The sequence below is a fragment of the Gossypium hirsutum genome, chromosome D10 (genome assembly GCF_007990345.1).
Source record: "Gossypium hirsutum isolate 1008001.06 chromosome D10, Gossypium_hirsutum_v2.1, whole genome shotgun sequence".
Taxonomy (NCBI): Eukaryota; Viridiplantae; Streptophyta; class Magnoliopsida; order Malvales; family Malvaceae; genus Gossypium; species Gossypium hirsutum.
Genome location: NC_053446.1, coordinates 64,837,022 through 64,849,717, shown reverse-complemented (window position 1 = coordinate 64,849,717; position 12,696 = coordinate 64,837,022). Strand labels below are relative to the sequence as shown.

Sequence of the window (12,696 nt, the reverse complement as noted above, 5' to 3'; positions counted from 1 at the left end):
TATCCTTCTTAGAGGACTCAAGAGATCTTGCTAGCATCTCTTTGACTGAGCTAATTAACACCTTCTATGCTCAGGAACAAAGGAGAGCTAGCAGATCTGAAGATCACCTGGAAGGTGCATTTCAAGCCAAGGCCAGAGAAGTCTCAAGCACAAATGCTCAAAGAGGCAAAAAGCCTTGGAAAAGTAGGCCTAAGCCTAATGCTGCAAGGAGCAATGACCAGCCCTGCAGATATTGCAAGAGGTTAGGACATCCAGAAGATAGATGTTGGTTTAGGCCAGATGCTGTGTGTCAACACTGCAAGAAGAAGGGCCATGTTGAAAGGGTCTGTAAAAACAGGAACAAGCCAAGGCAGAATCAATTTCAGCAGTCAAAGGTTGAAGCTCGAGTGGCTGAGGACAGTAGTGATCAAGAAGAGCAGGTCCTTGCTGTTTCTTGCTTAGCTACTGAGAAGAAATCTTCAAAAGGATGGTTATTGGATAGTGGTTGCACTAACCATATGTCACCTGATATCTCCTTGTTTAAAACCTTGGATAAAAGTTGCAAAACCAAGGTCAAGGTTGGAAATGGTCAGTTTATAAGGGCTGAAGGAAGAGGAGAGGTGCTGATATGTACTCCTACAGGCAACAAAGTTATTTCAAATGTCTTGCTGGTACCTGAAATTGATAGAAACCTTCTCAGCATAGCTCAATTGCTTGAGAAAGGCTATTCTGTTGTGTTTAAGGACAAACAGTGCCACATTGCTGATCCAAGTGGATCAAGCCTTATGACAGTCACAATGACTGATAAATGCTTTGAGGTTCATTGGTCAAGTGACTCAAAGTCAGCATACACTGCCTCTATTGATGATTCCAAGCTTTGGCACCAAAGGCTCGGGCATGCCAACTTCAGGTCAATGGCTCGAATGGCTAGTGAGGGCTTGAATGAGAACTTTACCAGCTCTGTAGAGCATGATGATGATGTGTGTGAAGTGTGTCAGATGGGAAAACAGGCAAGACTGCCATTTCCTACAAATTCAGCATGGAGAGCCACTGAAAAATTGCAGCTGGTGCACTCTGATGTATGTGGACCTATGAGGACTGAATCACTAAGCAAAAACAGGTATTTTATCCTCTTCATTGATGATTTTACAAGGTTTTGCTGGATTTTCTTCTTGAAACACAAGTCTGAGGTAACTCAAGTGTTTGTGAAGTTTAAAACTGCTGTAGAAACAGAAACAGGCTGCAAGCTAAAATCGATAAGGTCAGACAATGGCACTAAGTACACTTCAGCTCAGTTCCAAGCCATTTGTAATGATGCTGGCATCAAACATCAGCTTACAAATGTTTACACACCTCAACAAAATGGGGTAGCTGAAAGAAAGAACAGAAGTCTGATGGATATGGCCAGATGTCTTCTGTTCGAGAAGAAACTGCCCAAGACCATGTGGGATGAGGCAGTAAACACTGCTGTTTACCTTCAGAATAGGCTTCCTACCAAAGCTCTTGCATCCAAGACACCTTTCGAGGCTTGGTTTGGATTCAAGCCTTCCTTGGCACACCTGAAGGTGTTTGGTTGCCTGTGTTATGCTCAAATTCCAGCATCAAAGAGAGACAAGCTCTCTGAAAGGGCTCAACTAGGTGTCTTAGTAGGCTACAGCTTAGTTAAGAAGGGCTACAGGGTGCTGGATCCCTTGTCAAACAAAGTCCAAGTAAGCAGAGATGTCATCTTTGATGAAAAGGCTTGCTGGAATTGGGACAAGAATGAACCAGAAGCAGTTTCAGAAGACCTGGTGCCCAATCAAGCTGAACTTGAGCAGCTTGGTCCTGAAGTGGATGTTGATGATAAGCCTGTAAGAGGGACAAGGTCCCTAGATGAGATTTATAAAAGGGCACATGTTGCTATAGCAGAACCTAGCAGTTTTGAAGAGGCTGAGGCAGATGAAGGTTGGAAACAAGCTATGGCTGATGAGATCAACATGATTGAGAAGAACCATACATGGGAGTTGGTTGAAAAGCCTGCCAACAGAAAGACCATTGGTGTAAAATGGGTCTATCGAGTGAAGCACAATGCAGATGGAAGCTTGAACAAGCTAAAGGCCAGGCTAGTTGTGAAGGGATTCAGTCAAAGGTATGGTCTAGACTACATGGAAACATTTGCTCCAGTAGCCAGACTCGATACAATCAGATTGCTAGTTGCTGTAGCTGCTCAGAACTAGTGGACAATCCATCAAATGGATGTCAAGTCAGCATTCCTCAATGGATTCTTGGAAGAGGAGATATACATCGAACAACCTCTAGGTTTTATAATGTCTGGTAAGGAACATTTGGTGTACAGGCTAAGAAAGGCCTTGTATGGCCTAAAACAGGCTCTTCGAGCCTGGTATGCTCGAATTGACTCATATATGGTCAGTTTGGGATTTGAAAGAAGTGCTAGTGAGCCAACACTCTATGTTAAAAGAAATAGAGCTGAAACACAGCTCATTGTGTCACTCTATGTTGATGATCTTCTAGTGACTGGAGAAGACAAATTCATGCTGGCTGGCTTCAAAACAAAAATGAAAGAGATGTTTGCAATGTCAGACCTGGGATTGATGACATACTTCCTAGGAATGGAAGTTAATCAAGCAGAAGGAGGAATTTTCTTGAGACAAAAATCATTTGCCTTGAAAGTTCTAACCAAGTTCTCAATGGAGAATTGTAAACCAACCAGCACTCCTATGGCTGTTGGCATGAAGCTATCGAGCCAAGAAGATCATGAATCTGTTTGTGAAATTGACTACAGAAGCCTTGTTGGTTGTTTGCTGTATTTGACAGCAACAAGATCGGATATTCTGTTTGCTATGAGCATGCTATCAAGATTCATGCACTGCTGTAACCAGCAGCATTATAAAGCAGGAAAACGAGTGCTAAGATACATCAAAGGCACCTTAAGCCATGGAATACATTTCAGTAGGGCTGATGAATTGAAACTGATTGGCTACACTGACAGTGATTGGGCTGGTTCAAAAGATGATATGAAGAGCACTTCTGGTTATGCTTTTACACTAGGCTCAGCTATGATTTGTTGGAGTTCAAGAAAACAAACGATGGTGGCTCAGTCTACAGCTGAAGCTGAGTATGTAGCAGCTGCTAATGCAGTTAATCAAGCTATATGGTTAAGGAAAATTTTGAATGATTTGAATCTACAGCAGAATGAAGCAACTGTGATACATTGTGACAACAAGTCAGCAGTTGCTATTGCTAAAAATCCTATCTTCCATGGCAGGACAAAGCATTTCAATATAAAACTGCATGTGATAAGAGAAATGGAGCAAGCTCGAGAAATCGAGCTGATACACTGCAGCTCTGAGAATCAGATTGCTGATATCTTTACAAAGTCACTTGGTGTGTCAAGATTTCTAAATTTAAGAAAGCTACTAGGAGTCTGCTGCAAAGAAGCTGAGGAGGAGTGTTAAAGTTAGCTCCCATGCAGCAACAAAGGTGGCCATGCAAGGAACGTGCTTCAAGCAGCAAACTGGTGCAGCAAGCTGAAGCAATTTTGGTTCATTTAGTTTCTTTAAATAAATGTTTTGTATTTAGTTAGGATCAAACTTAGTTGGTAGCTGCATTTTGATGTAATTAGGTGATGAATGACAAGTTTAGGTAGCTGTTTATGTATTCAAACAAGTTTACCAAGTTACTAGGCAAGTTAGTGGTGTTAGGTGTGTTATTAGGTGGTAACTTGTTTGTTTTGTTGTTGTTATCTCATATATGTATTGGCATTATGCCTTCTTAAATGTTTTCAATGAAAAATCAGCTCATTTTTCATTCAAATCTCTCTCTTTCTTTACTGTTTTTCCATTGCAAATTTTTCTTTCTTCTTCGGTTGTTTCTGCTCCAAGTCTCGAGGCTTGCTTACCAAGCAAAGCTGGAAAATCAGCTTGCTGCTACCTCTTGCACCAACAGCATTAATACAAAATACACTGAGAAATAATCGGTGGAAAGCTATAAATATTGCATATTTATTCTCTTTTCTCAAAGCATGGTGCTTTTAGGCGAAATGTGGAGACCTGCTAATACCCAATAGAATGTGAACAAAAGATAAAATCCAACACTTTGACTGACCCAAGCCTCTCAACTTCATCCATACGACACCTTAGATACCTGCAGGTTGAAAACAGGGTAATCTGTTTTACTTCTTCATATCATCTAAACATAACTCTTATCTCCAAAAGTAGTGGAAATGTGCCTTAAGTTATGGAATGATTCAATATTTTACTAAGATAAGAAGTTATATTACCTTTCGACTAGGCAATTTATTTAAGTTCGAACCTCATGACGTAATCGAGTTGGATGAAACTTGTCTCTAATGGAACAAAGTTTGATAACAACATCACTCATGTCAATCCGCTCATTGGGTGATTCAGCAGAACAAGTGAGTCCTATTTTGAATAGTGAATTCAAGCACCGAAGATGTCTATCATTTCTTGAGTTTTTTACATCGAGAGTTCCTCGTGTGACTCTTTCTTCAACAAGGATAGGATCTGTAACCTCGATTACTCGTTCTGGCAGTGCTGCCTTAACAAAGTTGCAAAGACTTAAACCTTCTCTAAACCTTTCATCGGTCGGCCTTTTTCTGTAAACATCTCAAGCAGTAGGATGCCATAGCTATACACATCACCTTTTGTTGACAACTCGCTTCCCATGCCATATTCTACAATTAGTTCATCAAAATTACATATAGGAATAATTGCAGAGAGCATGAAAAATTGATATTAAACTATGTGATTTGCTTTTAAATAATGGAAGAAAATACTATAGTGAACATACCTGGAGGAGCATAACCAATAGTTCCTCTTAATCCAAGGGAGCTTGATTTATTAGCAGAATTGTTCAGTCTGTCCGTAGAAAGGATTTTTGCTAAGCCGAAGTCACTTATATGACCAACCATTTCCTCATCAAGTAGAATATTGCTTGGCTTGAGGTCACAATGAATGATTGGTTCTTCACAATGATGGTGCAGATATTCGAGTGCATGAGCAACATCTATGGCAACACTTACTCTTTGGAAGAAGTTTAGGTTTCCCGCCGTCTCTGGTTCATTCATGCCAATAAGTGGATGCAACCAGTCTTCCAAGCTTCCATTGTCCATGAACTCAAAAACCAAGGCTTTAAAATCATTGCCTTGGTCATCGACTCCTGAAATAGCTGTTAGTACCTTGACAAGATTTCGATGTCGAATGTTCTTCAAGGCCTCGCATTCAGCCAGGAAACTCCTAGAAGCTCCACGATTCAGAAGATTAAGCACCTTTACTGCAATAACTGCTCCACTAGCTTCAAGAACTCCTTTGTATACAGAACCAAAGCTTCCTGAACCAACCAAATTCTGCGTGGAGAATCCATCCATGGCCCTTACGATGCTTTGGTATGATAGTTGTAAAACCGAATTTTCTACGCTAGTTGTTGTCGCCTGTTTCTCTTTCTTCTTTCTAATCCACAAGATGAGGAGACAAGTAAAAGCCAGAGTCACTCCTAAAGTCACAACAATAATTGCAACTTTTAATCTAAGAGAATAGCTTGATGTTGTTTTCAAGTTACATCTTAACATGTGTAATTCGGGGATGCCTCCACAGAGCTTACTGTTTCCCTCAACAAATGTTGCACTGGCATTCTTAAAGATTCCTCCACTTGGTATCACTCCTTCAAAATTATTGAAAGAGAGATTTAAGTACCTTAAAGCCCCAAATCTGACAAGAAATTCAGGAATCTCGCCTAAAAGATTATTCTTGGATACGTCTAATGCCTCGAGTCCTCTAAGTGAACTCAAAGATGAAGGAATGGGTCCTTCAAAAAGATTTCCATCCAAATACAGTTTCTCTAGACTTACACAGCTACCAAGGGTTTTTGGAAGCAAACCGGATAACCTATTTTGAGAAACATAGAGTTCACCTAGATTTTTCAAATTTTCTACTGCAACGGGAATCTCACCAGTCAAATAGTTTGACGATAGGTCTATTATTATGGACATGGATGAGACCCCAAGTAAGTGAGGGGGTATAGGTCCACTAAGATTATTATAAGAAACAGTCAAGCCAAGCAAACTCTGGCATTTGCCTATACTTGGAGGAATGTTGCCCTGGAGGTTGTTAAAATCTAAACCGACTTTTGTTAACGCCGATAAATTTCCAATAGAATGGGGAATAGTCCCTGAGAGTAAATTACTATGAGCGAAAAATTTGTTTAGCTTTTGAAGCCTCCCAATCTCAAATGGTATGGGACCTGACAGTTGGTTTTCTGATGCAAATAATACCTCCAAATTGACGAGATTACCAATCCATCCGGGATTCTTCCCATTATTTTGTTCTCGTCTATTTCTAACCGTAAAAGGGTGTTGGAAAAATTGCTGACGCATTTAGGAAATACCCCTCCAAAATTATTGTCACTAATAAATAGAAATTCTAATTTGGTATTATTGACTAAAGTGCAGAGAAAGTTCAAGTCACCTTCTCTCCCATGTCCCAAATCGTGTACGGCAAGTTGAAGCGTAGATAGTTTATCCAACTTCTCCAAGGAAGGCACCTTTCCACTAAGGCTATTATTATTAAATTGAAGTACGTGTAGATTTGAGGCATTGGTTATTGAAATCGGGATTTGCCCGGAGATTTTATTTCCCATTACAGAAAAGAACTCAACATATGGCATAGTGATCGCTAAGTCAGTATAAAGAGTGCCTTGAATCTTATTTTCACCAATATCAAAGAACCTAATATTTGAAAGATTGAACATTGCAACAGGAAGCGTACCAGAAATTGCATTTGCTGCTGCCAAAAAAATTGAAAGATTTGTTAGCCGTCCAAGAGTTTCAGGTATAATCCCATCTAATGCATTATATGTCAAGGCAAGTTCCTCCAAGGATGACAAATTACCCAATGAAGGTGGGATACTCCCTCTCAAACTGTTGTTGGAAAAACTCAGGACTTTCAAGTTTGACAGAAGTGAATGGAACTATTCCACGACTCCATAACCTTGAGCTGATCACCAGTTATCTTGGCTTTGAAATCGAGTAAAGCTTGTTTATCAGTGGCGTTTCCACTAACTACAGGGTCTGCTAAACCAAACAAGTTAAGACACCGGAAGTTGAAGCATGAGAGAAGAATTATAACTTCAACGTAAACATGGAAAAAAGAGCTGGAAAGTTTTGAATGCTTTTTCAATAACTCCATCAACCTGAATCAATTTCTTAATTGATGAGATTGATATGTATTTCAAAGTGTTCTGTTGATCAACAAGAAATAAAGTGCAGTATAAATAGTTCCTCGACTTGGGGTTGGAAAATTTTATTTTTAAACATTACGCTCCACATTTTTTCCAAATGCTTGACAATAACATCAATCGTATTTTTTTTTTCAGATTCCGCTGGAATTTCTTAAAAAAAATGTTAAAATAAAACGTAGTCACTAGACTTGACTGTAGCCAACAGAGATGAGGTTTTCCTATGGATATTATTATAAAATTTCATGACGTAAAACCAAATTGAAAGCAAAGATGAGGTTAAAAAACCAGTGACGGTAAGTCTATAATGTATTGTTTTATGTAATGATCAACTTCAATGAAAGTGATACAAATTTACTCTAAAGTTTGATGATATGCAACCAATTATTAATTAATTTGCAACCAAATTGAAAGCAAATATGGAATAGGAAAGGCATCATCTTAAAATTATGATTTTCTTCCAATAATGTTTGGTTTAATACCATAATCAACTTCAATGAAAGCTCCTTTCAAAATCATATATATTAATTTAAATGCATAAACTATTAAATTAAGCAACTTCAATTAAATATATTTACTTCACATCATTCGAAAGTTGAGAAGGGATTATATAAAACTATAATTTAACGTTATCGTATCTCTTTAACATTATAAATTTCCTTTTCATCCTAATTTCCTATTTTTTGCTTAAAAAAGTAAATACGGAAAAACAATGGTGTCTGTTGAGTTTTTGCTTGTTGATATGCACAAATTTATTGTAATTGCTACCATAATCATAAACCGCAAGTTCCAGTGTAAAATTATACAGAATATTCATGTCCCATTACCTGCAAATGATGTTAGGTCTTGAAATAAATATTGGACCACTTCTTTGCTGGGGTCCAATTGGGCCATTTCACAGTTGTAGGAATGCAGCCACAAAATAATTCTTTGTTTACAATCATAGCTCAAATATTAATAAATTTTTAAAGGACTGGTACAAAGTTTGACCAACTCATAAATGACTATTTTCTTCGTCTACCAGTAGTAACTTATTTTGATGGCGAGTCAGTAACACACATAGAGAAATATGAATGAGTTTCGAGGTAACAGGCCATCATACATGTCTGTTCCAACATTAATGTATTGTAAAATCTTCAGAAAATCTTTATTTATTTAAGAGTAAAATTTGTTTTCATTTACTGTTTATTTTTTTTAAAAATTGTAAAAAAGGCAATGTAAACACAAATTGTTCCTAAACATAATTATATATTAAATTAAAAAATAAAAAGAAACAAATAGTAAAAGAATAAAAAAGAACACAAATTGTTCCTAAACATAATTATATATTAAATTAAAAAATAAAAAGAAACAAATAGTAAAAGAATAAAAAAGAATAATTTATTTTAATAATAAGGAACAAATTAAAAATTAAAAAAATAATATGATAACCTAAATTGACCTAATGAATAAAATTAATAAATCTTGTAACTCAAAAACCAAAAATTCTAAATTTGCCTAATGAATAAAATAAATAAATTTTGACCCTAAAAGAAATAAAATCTTAAGAACATGCAGGTGCATTGAAATCTCTTATGGTTACGAATGCAATTGAATGAGCAGCGATGCTAATGGGTTTCAAACCATCCACAAGCTTCGGCTTTAGTTTTGGTATCTCCAACGAGTCTGAAAGTTCCAGTGGTGTTCCGTTCAACAATACAATACTGCTTAAGATGTTCCCATCTTTTGGAGTCAAATGATACTCTTCTCGTTTTTTGTGTCCTTTAAATTCAAAATTTGGACTCCCGCCATTTAAATTTAGATCATGGAAAAGATCGATTTCAAATGAGGTATTCTTTGATAAGTTGATGAAAACAAAAGAAACCCCGGGCTGCAACCAAAAAAAATTTTAATAAATAAAAAATTAAATTTAAATTAATTGAGTCAACCAAAATAATAAAAATTACCTCCTTTTTGGCACAATGAGAGTATACACGTAAATACGGAGAACCCTTATGCATGACGGAAAGAACTTTACTCCCCATAACTCTATGCCACAAAAGTGCACTGCAAAAGATATTTTAACAAATGAAATTAACAACAAATGAAATTAACAACAGATACGGTGGAAAATATATGAAAGATACCCGTAATAATCTGGATTGGGAACAAATGTGGTAGTATTAAGAAGAGCATAATTGCCCCCGGTCAAAGCTTGTCTGCAATAAACTTTGTGGTTATAAACTGATGTCATTCCCAATTGGTCCAAGTACCTGTTGGAGTCATAAGTTAATCATTAGATTTTAACAGGGCCTTAAAAACAATCAACTAATAAAAGATTTGAAAAACACTTACCAAAAGCCAAATGCAAATGTATACGACACTAATTGGCCACCACTGTTATAAGCTCCACCCGATTCACTAACCCATGCACCAGACCATGGTGCAAATTTGTCAATAGCATTTGAAACATCTTTAAATGTTTGAGCAATTTGAGTCAAGAAAAATGGATCTTGGACACGACGAACCACATCTGGGTTATTACCTGCATTAATCATCAATAATGTTAAACGAATCATGGAACAACAATAAATAATAATAATATCATTTTAATTTATATATAGATAGATACCAGGTCCGAGATTATAAATATGATGTGTAACTCCATCAATAACGTCATGTCCTGAAGCATCCAAAAAAGTATCAAACCATTTCTTGTCATAGAAACCTCCCGGGCCTAAAACCTTAGGTTGAGTTTTTTGATTTGGATACATCCCTTTTACAAGATTTTTAAGTGTTGCCATATCTTTTGCATATTGTTTAGCTTCAATCCTAGCACTAACTCCTACTCCACACAATTCATTTCCTAAAAAAAATGAAAAGAAAATCGAATATGATGAGAGTCAATCATATATAAACTAATCTAAAAACATAAAAATATTGATACCAATCAAATACCTAATTCATAAGAGTCAATTGTATATCCTTTGGAAATTGTATAACTCATGAGATCCCGAGCATTATGTGAATACCAATCACCAACCCAAAGAGTCTTTTCAGTTTCGGACTCTTTTCTTCCGATAAGAGCATTTAAACCAAATGTAACTTTAGCTCTACAACATAAAAATAACATGAGTAGCTCACATCATAATTACTATTTTAAAATAACATAGTAGTCATAAATTTATACCGAGTTTGATTGAAAAACTCATTGAGTTCATCCCATCTCTTCATGTCAAGACATCCAATGGAGAAACCGAATAAGAAGCCCTTGTCTTGTTTTTGGAATGGTTGGCAATTCTCAATATTATTTCGAACATTATACACCACTTGATCTTGCAACGAACCTCCAACTCTAATTCTTAAAGGATGAAATGCTGAAACCATAATTTATTCACCAACATTAATTAGCATATTAGAAGCTGCTCATATCAATAAATAAATAAATAACTAGTAAACAAAACATTCATTAGCATAACTCCAATACTCACCTTTTACAGCCTTTTCAAGAATCTTGTTCTTCAAATCCTACCAATGGAATATATAATACAAAATAATAAACATCTAAGTAAATAAATAGTCTTTAATCAATATATACTAAAAAAAATAAAATGAAATTACCAAATTAAAAAGTCCAGCTTGACCCCACGGACATTGATCATAATCACACTTGTTTGTAGGCCACCAATCAAGGGTAACACAAATAAAATCTTCATCGGTTTGAGCAATGGGAGTTGCTCCTTCAACCACAACTTCAACTTTTTCGGCCCTTGAGACCAAAAGACATGACAAAAACACGACAAAAAACGTAATACTTTTGAAATTCATCATTGGAAAAGTAAACAAACAAAACTTGAATAAATTGACATGATAAAATGCGAATGAATTAATTGACTATTTATAGATCAATAATACACTTGGAAGTGAACTCAAATTGATTAGAGTCAAGATTAAATTGAAACAATTAAAAGAATTGTTTGTATTATAACTCTCGAAAGCAATAAGTAATATCAATAATTTGATTAGGATGAAAGTATTTTTGATTATTTTAACTAAAATTATCGTAAGGTTTGTATTTTATTTTAATTAAAATTGTCAACATGATAGAGTTTTAGTTGGGTTTTTCTTTTATCATAGAGTTTTAGTTGGATTTTATAGATGAGAAAAGTTAGAATTGATTAGGGAAAGTACCAAAGATTAGGGAGATTGATCAGTCAAATAAGAATAAAAAAAATAAAAACACGTTGCGTCAGCGAAAACTCCAGTTCCTCGTGCATCCTTTGTAGTTTTCAGATTGGTCGAAATCTATTATCCGTCCCTATAGTTTGAAATTTTAATATTTCATCCCTGTACTTGAAATGCTAACTTAGCATGTGATTAGGCTTCTCTCATATATCTAGCATATAATTAATGAAAAATAAACATATTAAGTTAATAAAATTTGACGAAAATTACTAATGGTATTAATTATTAGACTAAGATTTTAAGTTTTTAACTTTTTCTTAATATATTATTTAATACCCGAGTTTGACACTTTTTCTATTGTGGTACTATGTTATTTTTTTATTCATTTTCGTATCTGTATTTAACAAAAGCTATATATTTTAGTATTCGAAGGTAACAAGATTAACTGCTAGTTTTTAATTTGAGTTGATAAGATGAAAAAATAAAAAGAATCTGAAATAAATATATGATTAGTCATAAATCTTTAAATAATTTATACATACTATTATTTAAGTTTTTGATTGAGTTTGTGTCATGAGTCAATTAAGCACCAATTTGATTAGAGAAATTATGAAAATATTTTTTCGTAATTAAAATAACGTATTGTATTTGAGAGTATTTTACTCTTTTCTTTTGAACAAAAAACAATAAAATATATAATACATATTATGGGATTTTCAAACAAACTTTTACGTTCTAAATACGTGGTTCTCACACACATGCACGTGTGATAGAATTTCTAATATTTTTTATTCAACAAGCAACCTTAATAAATTGTCACATGTCATTTTTTTTGTAAACATGTTTTTTTTTGCAATATTTTACAATATTACTTCACTAGTAGTGTACCGAATATTTTTTGAAATGAAAACACTGTTACAACCAAGGTTGTCCTGCAATGTTTGGTCAGTGACATGTTTAGTCATAAACTTGACATCATTATTTTAGATCTTATAACTCAACACACACATTCAAATCTTTAATTTCAACAATATAAAGTTCTATTGGCATGTTAAATTGCAATATTGATACAATAAGTAGTACACTCATAATTCGACATCATTATTAAGTCAACTTATTCGTATAAACCAAACAGTGGTTTCATTACTCGTTTTGTTAACTTATTTGCCTAAACAAAACATAAACAAACAGCACTTAGCCTGACCTCTCAAGTCCATTCTTATGGCACCATAGATACCTGCAACTTAAGAAAACAAGGAAATCTTTTTTACTATTTCATATCATTTAAAAGCGACATTCATC

At 35.1% G+C, this 12,696-nt stretch overlaps 2 protein-coding genes across 2 annotated transcripts; both read right to left on the bottom strand.

The window, feature by feature from the left end:
* Positions 1 to 4,265: 4,265 nt before the first annotated feature.
* LOC121222127 (receptor kinase-like protein Xa21) lies at positions 4,266 to 7,181 on the bottom strand. Its single transcript, XM_041102051.1, has 4 exons — positions 6,973 to 7,181; positions 6,462 to 6,913; positions 4,789 to 6,252; positions 4,266 to 4,672 (listed from the first exon to the last, which is right to left on the bottom strand). Exons 1-4 carry the CDS (start codon positions 7,179 to 7,181, stop codon positions 4,557 to 4,559), a joined length of 2,241 nt encoding a protein of 746 aa, XP_040957985.1. The 3' UTR covers positions 4,266 to 4,556.
* Positions 7,182 to 8,667: 1,486 nt separating this feature from the next.
* Positions 8,668 to 11,070, bottom strand: LOC107931771 (heparanase-like protein 2). The gene is made up of 9 exons (XM_041103625.1): positions 10,831 to 11,070; positions 10,701 to 10,737; positions 10,400 to 10,586; positions 10,168 to 10,322; positions 9,842 to 10,075; positions 9,565 to 9,754; positions 9,357 to 9,482; positions 9,177 to 9,276; positions 8,668 to 9,100 (listed from the first exon to the last, which is right to left on the bottom strand). The coding sequence occupies exons 1-9, from the start codon at positions 11,038 to 11,040 to the stop codon at positions 8,774 to 8,776; spliced, it is 1,566 nt and encodes a 521-aa protein (XP_040959559.1). The 5' UTR covers positions 11,041 to 11,070; the 3' UTR covers positions 8,668 to 8,773.
* Positions 11,071 to 12,696: the final 1,626 nt, after the last annotated feature.